The 17,467-nt window shown below is 37.9% G+C and overlaps 1 protein-coding gene across 1 annotated transcript in view; it reads left to right on the top strand.

The window, feature by feature from the left end:
• ESR1 (estrogen receptor 1) overlaps positions 1–17,467 on the top strand; it is a 287,792-nt gene that overhangs the window by 128,945 nt on the left and 141,380 nt on the right. Inside the window, exon 6 of the mRNA XM_024747850.1 lies at positions 16,919–17,254. Within this exon, the coding sequence (XP_024603618.1) occupies positions 16,919–17,254 (336 nt within the window). The remainder of the gene's footprint in view (positions 1–16,918; positions 17,255–17,467) is intronic.

Genomic DNA, 17,467 nt, shown 5'->3' on the forward strand with positions numbered 1-17,467 from the left:
AGAGAGAGAGAGAGAGAGAGAGAGAGAGAGAGAGAGCTCTCTGGTCAATAGTATAACCTATAGACAAAGCTATCCCTGGGGCTAACCAATGTGATTAAATATCCTTAGCTCAGATATTTTGATAAAGTAATAACGAGGGTAGTATAGTTACTGAAAGATTTTCTTTACAGTTTTTTCAATAACTTTATTAGCCAGTTTACTTGTTATAAGTTTCATAGCTCTTTCACGCTCAGTGAATTTTCCTGTTTCTTCCCATGTCTGTATCTTTCCGATGTTTCATTTTTCTGTATCTTTATAGCTCCCTCTAACAATCTCTGAAAATCAATCAGAGGCTTCAGAATGTGTCATCTCACTTTGTAACCTGCTCTGACTCCTTCCCTCACATCTGCCTCCATAAGTGATGCAAAATGAACACAGTGCCAGAAATTCTGGTCCCGGGAGCATCTTCTTACTTAAGCTTATTTATTGCTCTGATTTAGAGATAGCAATCCTGTTTCCATTGCCTCTTCCCAAACTGATTAGGTTAGACTCTCTGAGGGAGGTTCCCAGAATTGTTTTCAAAACTCCCCGGGTGATTCTAAGACATGCTATTTGTTCTCCTCAAGCACTGTTCGGCATCCTCAGATATTACTTAGTTTTTGCACATTTGTCTACTGTATAGCCCAATAGGTACCCACTAGCCCCTTGTGGCCATTTAAACTCAAATGAGTTAAAATGAAATAATATTATAAATACAACTCCTCAATTGCACCAGCCACGTTCAAGTACCCAGTAGCCACTAGTACCCAGAGTGGCTAGTGGCTACCGTATTGTCCAACCCAGCTGTAGAGCATTTCCATCACCACAGAGAAGTCTATTGAGCTGTGTTAACGACTGGGAAACATCAAATTGGAGAAGTGAAGGAGAGAGGGTACAATACAACAGAAACCCCAAAGCATTCGGTGTGATTGGTAGATACTGTATCTTACATTACATTTGGGACTTAGTTTATGAGTCCCTTCCTTTTTAGATTCAGTTGAAATAAGTTTTAGTTAACTTAAGTGAAGGACTGGTTTGATTTTATATGATTTGCTTAGCCTATCTTTGTTTGACTTATCTCCCTTGTTAGAGTGTTTCTAGCAGCATCTCACTTAATCCCTAACTTATTTTTTGTTGTGTGTGTCATTTCAAAATAATTTAGTCATAGAGGTTATCCTCTCTGAAATCTATATTGCTTTACGGAAGAGGTGAACAGCTGGTGAAAATCGTCCCAAGGTTTCTAATCCCACCAAACGAAAATATGGTGCCAGTCATTGCCTTGTACCGTGACATTTGTGAAATCCAGGGAGGGACAGATCTCATGCTGTAATAATACATCAGTATAAACATCCTACTAGGCCAGTCCTACAGGTTCTTATGATAACAGGAACATTAGGAGTGGGAGAATGTCAACCTTAATATCATTTTCACTTATTAAAAAGCAAAAAGCTAAGAGTGGCCATTTTACCAGCTGAGTCTTTACTGACTTTTGGTGAGAATCACTTTCTCAAATTACTTGAAATCCCTTTCTTGACACGATGCTTCCACTTACACCATTGTGTAGATTTTCACCCGTACCTCGTTTGTCACTTTGTATGCCCTCCTGCTATTTTGGACACTTTCATTAAATCCCTTCCTTGCACGTAAACAGAACACATCAGTCCATTAATGGAACTCATTATGCTCATTTGTCTTTGCCAAGAACTATTGGAAGTGATCACAAATGACTATGTAATTATAATTAAGATCTCGTGGATGCATTTGCTTTATTTTTAACGAGTTCATTCTGTTAAGTTTCACCCTATTTCAAATAATGACATTTGCTGGTACAAAGAAGAATTATTAAAATGGCAGTTTAACTCATATCTTTGGCAGATAAGCTGGTTATTGTATTTGATAATTGTAATGAATAGCTGATAATATACAGATAGTAACTCGAGGAAGTTTATTCTCTTAGAATACCTATGAGAAACTTATTCTGATAGGACCTGGTAACCAAAGTGATCTTTTTTTCCCATTTTAGTTCATATATCTTCAGTTTTAATTTTGTTCTCCCAAAGAAGGCTGAGTCCCAGTATGATATTTCAGATTTTGTAAAATCATAATATTATGAAGAAGAATAATGTATATTAGATCTTCTTTTCACATACTGAGCTAAAAATTATAAGCATCACTAAATTACCAGAGAATTCTTTTAACAATCAGGCTCTTAGTTCAAAAATGATCCCTTTTAAAAAGGAATTATTGTGATAATCTTGTAATTTTCAAAGTAGCATCTTTAGAAACCCCCTGTCCGCCATTATCCTTCTTGTTTCCATTCAGGATATTTCATCAAAACTTAAATTTTTCTTTCCTCTGCTGCATGTGGGCTTTATGTGCCTTCTCTCTGAAAAATAAAATCTTTAGTTTCAGGAGCTCTGTGTTCTATTCCTTCACTTTAAAATCATGGAAAAAATAACTGTCATTTCCTTATCCCTGTCTCCAATTCCCTCATCATTTTCAGCAAGCCAATTTTCTCTCTTTTTTCTGTCTGCTGTAAGGAACGTTTTACTCTGCTCCATTCTCTGCAATTCAAGGCTCACAATTTCTTTGAGCTTCTCAGATTATCCTTTGTACTTGTGTCTACTTTTTTATTAAAATATCTTCAGCCTTCTTTTGACTTCATCATCTGTACATTGCCGTATTTAAAACCCATCTGCTTATTGATTGAAACTAACTCTCTGTCCTGCTTAATCATATTGGATGTGTAACTTCTGAATGAGTTCAAAAATCATCATGTACTGTGAAAGAATTGGCTAGCATGTTCGTGTTACTGCATAATGTGGAATGTGGCCGAAGTAAAATAACTCGTAATAAATATAATAGCAAGAAACGATAGTGAGAATCTGCATATCCTGTGCACTGAGTCAACAGCCAGTAAGGCAAATCGTCATGACATTTGACGAATCATAGTAGTATTGGGGATGGTAGAGCGAGTAAAAGGGCATGGACATTGAGATTAGCAGTCTTGAGTTCTAATCTTTTGTCAGTTCCTAATTGTGTGCCTTTGGGTTAAGCCATCGTTACCTCTACCGGCCCTTTCATTTATAAAGTTGGGGTTAATATCTCAGATGTTTCAATGAAGTGATATGTAAAGCACCCTCCACAGAACATAGTATAATCGCCTCCATAATGATAATTCTCGTCCTTCCAAGAAATGGGCACTTCTGCTTTGAATTCAGGATAGGTGAACTTCAGCCATTTTTTATCATTATTGCATAAATGTACTCCATGGGCAGCTAAACTTGCTTTCACTTCCTCTACCAGCTAAAACCTTGGTATCAGCTCTAAAGAATGTATTAGACGGAATAGCCCATCTGATCAAATCTCAACTAGATATTCTTTCTAGTTTTTAAAATATTTCTTATTCAGTTACAAAACAAGTCTATCACCTGGCTTGAAACAATTTCTTCTACCTTTTCCCTAGTCAGACCATTCAGACAGTCATCACTAACTTAATGACTACATAGGCTTTTTCTGGAAGGCTGGAGGCCCTAGACACTGAGGTATTCCTATGAATAAACCTAAAATCCACGTGTTCAATTCTAATAGCTTCTTTCTTAATTGAATCAAAGCCCTGCCAGTTTAAACAGGATAAGTTCAGATTGTTTACTGGACATCCCAGAGTCACAATAAAAATATACTTTATATGCCATAACCATTTCCAAAAATATAGTAAGCTTAAAAGAGATACACACTTACCAACTGTCAAGAGTCAAAGAATTTGATGAAGCTGATTATATATGGAGCTGTGGCACCAGCCCTCCTGAGAAAGGGCAGAAGTCCCCCTGTGTTCTCTCCAGAAGGGACAGTATGCTTCTGGGGAAGCCCTTTCCTTACTAAGAAAGCTGGAATCTACAATTAATTTTCCACCTATATCTCCCTTTGGAACATATCCTAATTACATATCTATGATTTCATGAGCTATGAGTAAAGTCTAAGAACTTTTCTCTGAAATGGCAGCAATAGGAGTATTTTTCTTTTCATTTGGGCTATAATCTTCATTTTGATGCTCAACTCTATCCTTTATCATAACTTCTGGTTTGCACTAAACATGGGCAAAATGACTGGCTTTTAGAAATGGACACAGGTGCAATACATATGAGGCCAGGAAACCATCTAACTATCTTCACAAAGTATTAGGACTTCAAAGAATTCAAAGATTCTGTAAGTTCGACTTATGATTGGACTGTTATTATCATTGATGTGTTATCCAAGTCTTGAGCTGTTTTTACAGATTTTTTTTAAGTTTGCATCTTATTTGAGTTTAAGAGTGTTCCGGCCAGCTTATTTTGGAATATCTTCTGCTACCCTAACTACTGACATCAGCTTTTGCATTCTGACTGAGGACTTCTTTCTTTCTTTCTCTCTCTCTTCCTGCATCCTTAGCGGTGGAAATCTCGTTTTATAGGAAACCAGTAGTTATGTCAGGTTGCTAGGTATCTTCCCACTGAAGAACAAGTATTCTGGAGCAGCATATATTTAGTATTTGACATTTAATGAACATGCTTGTTTAAGATATTTTCAATAGAATTTTCAGCTCTGGCAATTGTAAACAAAGGATCCAGTTGGTATTTGGTGAGGCAAACAGATGTGGACACGCTTCCTGCATCGAGATGCATTAACTTTTCTGAAAAGTGGATAAGAACTTGTGAGAGTGAATAATGGAGTTCAAATCAGATGGGGCAAGATATTTGATATTCAGGAAGAAATCCCAGTATAATAAATCTGTTACTTTGCTTGGATTGAATGAGGAGTCGCTAACACTGAAATAGAGTCAAAGAAGAGGAAAATGGAGATTTTATAGAGGAGAACCTGGCCCCTAGATGATACTTCTACCCTCAGTGGAATGTTGTCTTCTTTGAGAGGCGCTGGTTCTAGTCAGTACACGAAACATTCATTGATCATTTACCTAGGAAAGCTAATTTATTTACAAGGTACAGAGTTAAATCTAGCAGGGAATACAGAGAACTAGGCACAGTCCTTATCATTAAGAAACTTTCATCTCTTGGCACGTTTCAGAGAGAGAAACTTTCTGGCTTGGGGCAATAGGGGCTCCTTTGGCATAAGTATGGTGACAAAGAATTGCTCCTGCTGTATCAGTGGTAAGAATGAGATATTTCCTTTTGCTGAGCTCTCTATTAATACGGGTGGTAGAATTTTTTGATCCTTAAGGCTCTTGATAATTCTGTTTCCTCCTCCTCTATTATTAGTACTTGTTCAAGTCAACATTTTAGGAAAGGAGCCCAGTGATTTCTGTTAGCTACCAGGTCAAGTAACAAATTCATCATTTAACATATATTTATCGAGCCCCTAATTTGCCCAGATCTGAGCTGTAGGGTGTATGAAAGATTTCTGATAGATTTAAGGTGACAGAGTTCACAAATGAGAGTTTGTAGAAAGGAATAGACCCTTTTAAGCCTCAAGAAATATGACATTCACCCGCTCGAGGATTTGTTAAATCACCAGCAAGGGTGAACTAGTTTGTTGATCCAGTTGTAGGATTGTTGTAAGATGACTGTCCCACTGGCAGGCACTTCTTGTCCAAGAGAATGTAATTGGGTGTTGGTGACTCAGGCGAGGCTGGGAAGGCTCATCCATGACCGAATTAAAGACAACAAGGACTTCATTTGTATCCAATGCCGCACCGATCAGCATGAGACAGAGAAGAGACCCATGGGGAGGTGGGGAGACAGACTGTTTCTTTTATAAGTTGGAGAAGGGAAAACTGCAGGTCTGAGTAGCAGAACTGCTAAGAAATGGGAGAAAAGTGAGAACTTCACAGGCTAAACCTTGGTGTCTTATTTATTCCTCTTGGCTACAGAATGCCTACCAGCAGGAGACTCATCACTAAGATATTACAGGGAAATGAAGCCAGGCAAGAAAAATATGTATTGCTTTTCTCCTCACCCCATAAATTTTGTTATTAATAAATCAGATTCTTATAGAACAGCCTGCCACAGCTGCCTCTAGAAACAAGGGTTTATTGGCCGAATTTTTATTAAAATGCACCGTAGTTTTATGAGTGAACATTATGCTTTTAAGTCAAAACGGATGTCATTGAGATCACGCGGGATCGTGACTTACTCCACACTTGACCTGGACCTGGACACTTGGTTTTGTTGCTGGGATAAGGCAGCGTGATTTGACATGCAATTAAAGGTGTGGTAACCTGTGATTGATTTCCCTTTCTTGGCACTCCCTGTCTAAACTTTTGGGAAAATTCCAAAACAGTGCATTCCTATACGAAGGCTACCTCTTTGGTTGCTTCAGCTTCCAAAAGGGACATTTGTAAAGCAGTACAGCAACAAGTCAGAACAGGAACAAGACAATCCATTTTGAAATAAAATTTCATCAAAGTAAACTGGATAAATGATCAAATATTATCAAGGCAGATTATGGTTTTCCAATACGATCTGGTGAAGACAGAGATGAATACTCTCTCCGCACTTGCTTGCAGAATTCCTTTTAAAAATAATAACATATATGGGTTTTGTTTTCCAGATTGTAAACATAAATACATGCTAATTGCAGAGAAGAATCACTGTGTACTTCTGCAGTTGGTGTTTGTCAAGTGCCTTTCTGGCAGACGACGCCAGCTCAACAGGGCAGAAACGTGGGCTGTTGTAAACTTCTGGGCACACACTCTACGATGGAACAGGCATGACCAGGCAGAGCTGACAGCATATTAATTAAGTTTTCTCCTGTCATAGAACTTCAGCTGCTCCCTTCCATCATTGCTGAGTTCTTATTGTCACAGCAGATAGGAACCTAGCTCTGGGGCCTGGGAAGAAGCATGAAGACTGGGCTGGGGTAGCATGGTTGGCCACCATGGGGGGCTCTGTTTACTCTTATGCCAATGGAGTAATTAGGGCGGATACCACTGGAGTCCTAGTTTAGGAGGAAAGGGGGGAAATGCGCTCTTTGCATCCACGGGAGGAAACACTGCTCATCTGTACACAAGTTTACTCATCAAGGACAATTAGCTCACCATGGTTAATCACCCCAAAGGAGCCTAGTGTTAAGAAAACTTGCCAGTTTATTTGAATTTGGGTGCTGGCAGATGACACCATGGGATATTATGGCTCCTCTTGAGTACTGCAGTCTATTGAGAGGTTGATAGATAGGCCACTGGGCTGGAGGAGAAGGACCAAGTTAGTTGGTATACAGCACTTGGGACAATTGAGGTTAACTGGTGGTGGTGACAGTAGCCTGGTGGAAAAGTTAATAATTAACTACTTTCAAGGAAAACTGAATTAACCAGTCTTGTCTGGATCATGTATACGGCCTTCTCCCCACTACTAACAGATTTATTCCAAAGTTATGTAAGATAATGGAAACAAAACTTAACGATACGGGGAGGGGACAGAGGAATCAAGTCATAAAATCAGACCACAGGGTACTTAGGGTACATAGCTGGATCAGGAGATTGAATGTGGAAAGACTGATCCTAACTTACTTCTTTTATTTAGCAATTTATTGAAGACTTTTGTTACTTAAATTGATCACATAAGGTGAGTTGCCTTACCAGAAAGACCGATTTCAAACACTGCTATAATAAAATTCCAACAACTGGAATTCCAAGATGTTTTAATATATCAAACTTGTGTTATTAATATATTCAATATGATTCTAGGTCCTACCGACTCATTTATGTATTCCACTGCCATGTCTGTTGAAGTCTAGTAGGTAATTATGTCTGCTGGTAAACAAGACATATAATTTCTGCCTTCATGTGGTTTGTAATTGAGTAGTCTTTGATATTTTGTTGTGACTGTTGTATGTCTTTAATAGGAGACGCTTATAATTTTAACTTGTGTTAAACACTGACCATAACTAACACTCTCTTTCTCTCTCTCTCTTTCTCCAGCTCCCTCTCTCTATATATTTTAGGAAAAGATAAAAAGCTACAACAGGGTTAAATTTATGTGCCCAGTTACAAAGCTTATTCTACATCCTGAAAACTTTTTAAGCAGCAAAGATATAATCTTTGTAGTTTCAATTTATAGGTCGGTGTCTCTGACAGCCTTAAATTTTCCTCTTGACCAGCTCCATGGTCTTCTCCATACACAATGCAATCATGAATGTAGAATTATACTTTGACGCAAGCTCTTGGGTAGGATGACTCAGCTGTTCTCCTTCAACATAGCGGCGTGAATGGCAGTGACTAGTTATTCCAAACAATCAAGAAGCAGTATAAAATTAATTTTCATATTATATAAAAGCACTCCTCGCGCAGTGTTTTGCCCTTGACTTTTAAGAACTAAACTTTTCATTTTAGATCAGTTTTACATTTACAGAACTATTGCCAGGATAGTACAGAGAGATCTCGGATGCCCCACACCCAGTTTCCTCTGTGGGTAACATCTCATACTACTATATGGTACTTTCCTCACCATGAATGAACCAATATTGATATTTTATCATTAACTGAAGTCAGTTATTGTTCAGATTTCCTAAGCTATTACCCAATACTTTTCATCTGTTCTGGGATCCCATCAGGATATATTATATTAAGTATTCATGTTGTCTTAGGCTCCCCTTGATGGTGACAGTTTCTGAGGTTTTCTTTGTTTTTGATGACCTTGCCAGTTTTGAGTATTACTGGTCAGATATTTGGTGGAATGTCTCTCAGTTTGGATTTGTCTGATGTTTTTCTCATGGTTAGACTGGGGTTAATGAGTTCTGGGAGGGAGACCAGAAACGTGAAGTGTCATTGTCATCACATCATATCAAGGGTACATAGAATCAATCAATATGACTTATCAGTATTGATGTTGACCTTGACAACCTTACTTGAGGCAGGATTTGTTAGGTTTCTGTACTGTAAGGTTATTCTTTTCTTCTCCTTTTTCACACAGTTAGCTTTGGAAGGAAGTGCTTATGTGCAGCCCATACTTAAGGAATGGGGGGTTACGCCTTAAGGCTGGAGTACCTACATAAATTAGTTGGAGTTGCTATTCTCAGTTAATTTATTTATTCAGTCATTTATATCAGTATAGACTCATGGATATTTATGTTTTGGGATACAATCCAATTCTTATTTATTTTGCCGCTCATGTTATCCCAGCTTTGGCACTGGGAGCTTTATGAGTTGGCTCCTGTATTCTTTCGACATACACATCATTGAGCGATTTTTTTTTTTTTTTGAGCACGTTCTTCCTTTTAGTTCAGACTCATCTTGTATATTTCCTTCCCCAGTCCTAGAATCAGCCATTTCTCCATGGAGTCATGGTTCTCTTATTGGAAACCAAGATCTGAGCAGTAGATGTACTTTCTGTTCCTGGGATATTGTTACTTCTAGGACCTCTAAGCTGACAGTGCAAGGAGATATATGTGTTTATACTGGCCCATGTATATACACGTATTTATAAATATTTTTATTTATATATCTTTATACAACTCAACATCTGTATCTGTCTTAAGCTAAACATGAATACACACTGATGTCTCCAACTCTTGCCATTACAGCATGGATCATTCTAGTCTTCTCTTAATTACAAGTCACTTCTTTCTGCAACAGTGTGAAACCTGGCTCCCATTATGTGCCATTCATTTACTTAATTATTTAATTCCAATATACCTAAGAGTGGTTTCACAATTCTTATAACCTTTAAAGGCAAAAGGGGCTATACACAAACACTGTACTCCAGTTAAGCGTCTTTTTATGGCCCAGAATGGGGTCTGTCTCAGTGAATGTTCCATTGGAACTCGAGAATAATGTGTATTCATCTGTTATTTGATGGAGTCTTCTATAAATGTCAATTAGATCAAGTTGATTGATAGTATTTTTGAAGTCAATTCCATTCATATTGATTTTCTGCTTACTTAAGTAATCAGTTATGGACAGGGAGATAATGATGTTTCCAACTATAATAGCAGATCTATTTTGCTTTCCACTTCTAACCTTATTGCCTCCCAACAGAAATATCTTTAAAAAATGGATATAATGTATGAAACAACTGTTTTTAAACCTTGGATATCAGGCAGTGTGGGGCAGTGTTTCTTGAGAAAGGGAAAATAGATGAGGTGAGCCCTACTGTTGCTCCAACTTCCTGCCTGGAGAGAAATTCGAGGCCATAGCCAGGGAGGGGGAACTCAGGTGTAATTAAACACAGAAATTAGTACATGATGGTTATCCAATGAGTGACACAAGAAAAGAAAAAGATGAAAGAAAAGCTACAAGAATGAAGGAGGTAGAGCCACTAGAGTGGAGTGGGGTCCAAAATTGACTATGGAGGAAATGAGATTTTACTTGGGATTTGGTGGCCAATATAAGAGGAGTGGAAATTGTACAAGGTGGTGATGTTGGAAAGTATTATAAAAAGTGGCAAGGCCAACACTGTTTCATAAAAAAGTAAAGGTTTGTGGAGGGGATTTGTAAAGATAGATTTGAAAAGTACTTTGGGATTATTTGTGGAAATTCATGAGCCAGTGTAGTGTTGGATTTTATTCAGTGGGTTAGTGGCTTTTTAAATTTAAAATACAACCAGTAAACTCTTTTAAAAATGAGTTATTTCCCTAATCCCAGTACAATATATATATATATATATAAAACAGCTGCTTTAGACAAATGGGGGGAACAGGGCAAGCAGAAGCCCTAATTGTACCCCTACTGCTTAGAATTGCCAAGAGTCTTCAGAGCACAAACAACTGCTGTAGCTAAGGAGGTCTTTGAGAGCTTTAGATGGACAATACATAACAGGATAAAATAGGTGTGTAATGGAGATTATTCAATTGCCAGTTGATTTGATTGGAAGGAAGATTGAAGGTAGGCAGGGAGACAGATTAGCGGCTGCTGCATCAATCTAGGCAAAAAGGGAGAAGTGTGTGAACCAGGAAGGTGGCAGTAAAGATAGAGTGAAAGGGAGTAAAGGAAGAGATATGTGAGTAGATACAGGTTGGGGTGATTTGCTGGATGTGAAAGGAGGGAGAGGAAGAGCATTAAGTAGCTTTAAATGAACTGGATAATTCATCACCGCAAAGTGGATCATTGATGTACCATCATCGATGATGCACTTAGAGGCTAGGATAATATTAATAATAATCTATAATTACATAATTAACCTGGGTTGAAATCTCTGTGCTGCTCTTGGTATGACCTTGGTCATGATAGTTATTCTAAACTTCTTTTTTTCTGTTAAATGGGGACTATACCAGTGCCTACCTTACAAGGTTCATTTCTAGTATTTGAAGGGAAGCATTAGAATTGATGCAGGGAAGTTTCTCTGGTGCAAGTTTCATTAGTTCTTATCTTTATTTAATTCTTAACTAATCAGCACTCCTGTTTTCTTCAACATGTTGAATTAAAAAGCTTTTAGGGTATTTCTCTGCCTGGGTTTTTAATACCTCATGAATAATGTGGAATTATTGAAAAACAAAAGAAAGGTGATTATGCAAATGTTTGAAATATTTAATAATACATTAAAGTAGTCTTGGGAAATTGGAGAAATAACTTTACTGAAGTTATAGTAGCTTTTTGTAGAGGCAAAGGGTACTAAGAAGAAAAAAGATCATTTCAGAAAAAGAAAATTTAAAAAGCAGAATGCATTAGAAGCAAATAAGCCAATGAATTCTATTAATTGATGAATATTCAGATAGCATATTCATTTTTCCTAAGATATAATGACCAAGCCAAAGAGTTTAAAGAATTTTAAAAAAAGGATGATTAAATAAACTCAAGTATTAGAAGCAGTCTTTCAAAACTCCTAGTTTGATGCATTAGGACAGATCTTTTTATTTTAGGGCCAGGACATAATTGTTTAAGCAGTGGATATGTCCCCAGCCCCTTTCTCCCTGCCAGGGCTCAGCCCCTACACTACCTTACCACAGACCTCCCCAAGCCCAGGCAGCCTTAGAGAGATTCCTGAGGGATCTTAGAGAGTCCCCTGGGCATCATCTCTCTCCCTTTTGTTCTCATTCCAGTGGTCTGTGCTTATTGGTTTAATAAATTCCCTGAAATTAACACTTCCTAGTGGATTAGAATCACTCAAATTCACATTGAGTATTATGAAGCAGAGGTTCTATACTCCGCTTCTAAATCCTTACCACAGTGCGACAGGGTATTAGAGAAGGCTCAACCCAAGGGCATAAAATTCAAAGTGGTGGCATTTCACATGTGTGGTGGGCTTGCTTGATGAGAGAGAGTTTGTTTCTCAAGCCTGAGGGTAATCACTGAATTATTGTAAGCTTATGAAATTTTCAAAGGAATGTAGAGAAATTTGCTGTGATACAACTCTTGTCTAATCAGTGACACAACTTGAGAGCTAATAACGTTTGTACACTAGCATATCCGTTACATGACATCTGCATTGCGCTGCTAAATATTGTGCTCAACCATTCTGGGAAATGACATTTTGGGGTGCTGAATGACAATACATCTTGTTTATATGGCGTTACAAGCCAAAGTCCTACTTGTTACAGAGAAACATCTTGACTGTCAAGAGGCTGCCTGTTTAATATTTGCATGATCTAAGCTAATTGTTTTTCTTCCCCCCTGCTTTGTGAACTTTTGTTCGGGTACCAAAATAGTTAAAATAATTTAGACAAAGGAAATTGAGCTTAAGTAAAATACTTACCCGTCTACGTTGTCTGGAAAAATTCTTGGTAGGGAGCATAGAATGAGTTTTTTAATTTATCTTTGGATTTCAATTATGCATGCCACTCCTATACCCCATCACTGTATATAATTAGGAACTGGCTGTATATTCCATAGTGACACAGGCTGTAATTATTGGTTGTGATCTGCAATTCTCATTTAGCCTAGGTTAAGATAGTAGAAGTTGGGCCATTTTTCACCTGTTCCACTCAATTCCAGTTTGATTTTTTTTTGAACTACTATGAAATATGCAATATCATCACTGGTAGTGACACTGATATGTCACTACTTATATGGCAATTACTGCTTACAAGTAGAAATGGTTGCTTTCCTCATTGAGCTGTGCCCTGGCATCCTATCACATGCAGTCGGCCACACAGTATGTACAACTTGCTATTTTTGTTCTGTCTGTATATTTTATAGAGGCTTTGACATTTGAAAAATATGGAACATTGAGGGGTAAATTTAAGAAAATATTTGTTAATGCTAATTGAATCTACCTTACCCTATTTGACGATTTGATGATTTTATAAATATTTAGCTCTTTCCTCCGTCTCTCTGGTTGTGTTTTCTTGTTCTGCATTCCAAGCCTGTGGACATTTTTGTCTTGTGTTCAACAACGTGAATCAAATATTTGAGACTCAAAGTGGTGTGGTGATTCAGCTCACTGCTGTAAGTAGTGCTATACCTAAACCATTTGAGTAGTCAGCTTTGAAATTTCTCCAAGAGAGGAAATCTCATGAACCGGCTCAAATGTAACTTTGTCTCCTAGAGAAGCCTTCTTTGTCTCCTCCGATTAGCACCTCCCCCTCCCTTCCATAGTGTTTCGGGCAGCTAATGCATTCATTCCACAAATAACAGAATAACTTTTGATTCATGGCTTTCTCCCTCCAAGCTGAAAACCTGATGGAGGGTAACATGATCTTTGTTTCCCACTGCATCATCTGTGAATATACATTGTAAGTATTGAACAAATTTTTACGAAAAGAGCAAATACTTTGGTAAACAGTTTTTTATAACTGTCACTCCTAGAACCTGAATTGCGTTTAAAATTCTTCTTCTGGAGATCAGATTGTCTGTAGTATGATTGCTGGGAACTTTTAAAGTGGGTGGTAATACTATGTTTTGTTTTGCTTCATTAACCGTCGATCTACTTGTCTTAGTTTTGGAACTCTTTTAAAATGAAGGTAAACTACAGTTATAACATAAAGTTTCATTTTTAAAGAGTTAAAATGTATGTGTATAGTCATAACTTGATTACTCAGGTAACTTGCTTTCATCTTACTGTAAACAATGTCATCTTTAACCATTTCTTCTTTATTCAAGTCACTTGCTTCTATCTTTCCATGTAGATCTAATATTAAAAGATTTTATTGGGATGCTGCAGCTTTCCAATAAGATCTGTCCACATTCTCTATCTCTTTATAAAGTTATAGAGTAGGGGAGCAAAGAGTATTTGAGTTATACTCCGTTTAATATTGAAGAACAATGCATTTTTTTCACCCTAGTTCCCACCCAAAGTAGGTAAATAACTAACAATCAGAATCATCCTCTCAAAATTCTGACCTCAGAATTTCCTAAGAAATGTGAACCTGTAGGAATTCTTTGCTTTCGATCTTCTTTTCCTGTTTTTCATTCCAAGGCCACTGGTCTTACATTCTAAATGGAAGAACAGAGAGTCCTACAATCTCAGGATGGAAAGTATATTGAAGGTCACGTAGTGCAAATACTGTGTAATTGAATGCCTTTGGTAACACCCCTGTAAAGTCTTCGTCTAGCCTATTCTTGGAAACCTCCAGTGATCTAACACATCCTTTCCTGCGGCAGCAAATTCTATCTTTGTTGTCAGCTTTGACTCCTACAAACTGATTCCTTGCAGTGAGCTCTAACTACTCATAGTTTCCACATATTTTTTCTATTTTACCCTTTGGGCTCAGAAAGAGCAAGTTGAACCCATCTATCTCTCTTAGTCAGTTTGGGGTGCTATAACAGAAATACTATAGACTTCATAGATTAAACAGCAAACATTTATTTCTCACAGTTCGGGAGGTTGGGAAGTCCAAGCTTGACAGCACATCTGGTGTCTGATGAGTGCCTGCTTCCCGGCTTGTAGGCAGCTGTCTTCTCATATCCTAACAGGGTGGAGAAAGTAAGCTGGCCCCCTGGCCTCTACTTATAAGGGCACTAATCCCATTCATGAAGGCTCTACCCTCGTTACCTAATGACCTCCCAAAGGCCCCACCTCTGAATACCATCACATTGGGGATTAGATTTCAACATATGAATCTGGGGGGGGCGGGCACAAACCTTCAGACCATAATGCCATTTTGTATAGTATAGCCCATGTGAAGGTGACACTCATGTTTCCTCGAAGTCTTTTTTTCTCTTGGCTAACCCCTTTCAGTTCCTCAGTGGTTCTCCATGTGACCTATTTCACATCTCCTCCCCATCCTAGTTCCTCTGAATGGATTTGTTTTGCTTGTCTCTGCAGCATCCAGTACTGTGTGATGCTCCAGGTGTGCTCTGATGAGCTGAGAGTAGGCTGTATTACCTTCCCCAGTTCAGATATTATACTCTCGTTAGCATATCTAGCAGCGAAAGAGTTGAAATGTCTGACTGTGGACAACAATTGGTCAGATACAGCGATTCTTCTCATTTTATTTCTTTACTATGTTACTTCTAGGTATCCTTATATGTGTCGACTTTGTTGGATACAGTTTTAAAACTGTTAACTGGAAAAAAAAAAACCTTCATTTCAGAGCTCGGATCTTGCATCATACTTAATAGAGAATGGCCTCAGACAAGTTCATTAACCTTTCTAAAGCAGCGGTTTTATAGTATTTACCTTACAAGAGTATCGTGAGGACTAAATTAGTTGTGAAATGCTCACATGTAAAGTGTATATTAAAGTGTTTAAGCACATGGTGAGTGCTCAGTGCATGTTAGTGATAATAATCTTTACAATTGTTACTTATTCCAAGAGTTCTGGGAAATGCTTATTTTAATACTGAACAAATAAGAAGGGTTGTGGCTTCATTATATTTTTAGTATCATCTAACATATCTAATCTAGACCTAAAAGAATACAAGCTATACATAAAAAATTCACCACCGCACATTTGTTCAAACGCCTTGACAAATTAGAACGAAATAGAACAAAGTTCTGACATTAGTTCTTCATTTCGAGTAAGAGAACAGGTGATATGTTATAAAGAATGTTGACTTCTCATGTCTTTAATATGAAAAATAATTGTATAAACTTTTTACCAAAATGATTATTTCTTTTATATAAATCTAAGAACTGCTGCTATCTGCCATATTTTGAAAAGATTACGGTTTTTGAAACTATGGAAGCTAGTGATCGTTTTTGTCCTTTAAAATATTTGTTTCTGCTGATACATTTCAGCACCACAGCCTGGCCTTTTCCAGGTTAAGATGCTGAGCCAAACCTCAGAGTCTCTGCAAAAGAGAGTGGAGTCTCCCCTGCCCTATAATTTAGTTAGTGGGAACCACAGCTGGTAAATCTTTGGGGGGAAACTATTTTCAACTATTTAAAAACTTTTGTATCAGGAAAATAGAAATACATTTGTGTCAGTCTTAGAACCAAGTAAACAAGTTGAGGATTGTGGGTCAATTCCTCAGGTGGTGAGGTACAGTTTAGTAGCAATGAAAGACTGACCGAACACCTATAGGATCCAGAGGCTGTCAGATACGTTTTGGATAAATCATTCCTCTTTAGTGTCTTCCATAAAGAGGTATAGTTGGATGATAAGGATGTTTATTAAATGCTTTTTTAAAGACGCCTTTTAAATTTACTGTTGAAAGAATATTCATAGCAGAAGCAATCTTTGATATAAGCCATATTTCAAGAATAATTATTATCGTGTCCTTTTTACAGCAGCTCTTACACACACACACACACACACACACACACACCCCAATGGCTTGTTAGACCAGCTTGTACTGGCTCACAAAAGCTTACTGTTAACTTTTCAGGAGTTTTGTATGATGCTTAATCTCAGACAACTAGCTTGAAATTTGCCACGGAAATGGGAGTAGTTACACCATGGAAATTGGTGAATGCTACAAATCAAAGCCTTTTTTTTTTTCTCGTGGACAGCTGGTTGTTAAACGCTTACCAGCACAACTGTGCCCCAAACTCTTTCCTCAAATAGAATAAAGCGTTGTTAGCATTGAAGATGATTTTAGTGTGAAAGTTTATATGAGAAAAAGAATAAACTTTTTTTTTCCCGTATGTTCTCAGGGATACGGAAAGACCGCAGAGGAGGGAGAATGTTGAAGCACAAGCGCCAGAGAGATGATGGGGAGGGCAGGAACGAAGCGGAGCCCTCTGGAGACAGGAGATCTGCCAACCTTTGGCCGAGCCCACTCTTGATTAAACACACTAAGAAGAACAGCCCCGTCTTGTCTCTGACAGCCGATCAGATGATCAGTGCCTTGCTGGAGGCTGAGCCCCCCATAATCTACTCCGAATACGATCCTACCAGACCCTTCAGTGAGGCTTCAATGATGGGCTTGCTGACCAGCCTTGCAGACAGGGAGCTGGTCCACATGATCAACTGGGCAAAGAGGGTGCCAGGTAAGAACACAAAGTTCGACTGTTTTTTTCAGAGCCATTAACTATTCTTGAACTGGTTGCGGTATCATGGGAGAAACAGTGGGAAAAAATAGTTTGTTATCTAATTGGTTTCAAGGTTACATCAGAATTGGTTAAAAATTTTCAGTATCCCTACATTGTAATTCTCCTGGAAGTTAGGATATAATCTTTTTTTTTTTTTTTTTTTTTTGGGAA

The sequence above is a fragment of the Neophocaena asiaeorientalis genome, unplaced genomic scaffold (genome assembly GCF_003031525.2).
Source record: "Neophocaena asiaeorientalis asiaeorientalis breed wild unplaced genomic scaffold, Neophocaena_asiaeorientalis_V1.1 scaffold123, whole genome shotgun sequence".
Taxonomy (NCBI): Eukaryota; Metazoa; Chordata; class Mammalia; order Artiodactyla; family Phocoenidae; genus Neophocaena; species Neophocaena asiaeorientalis.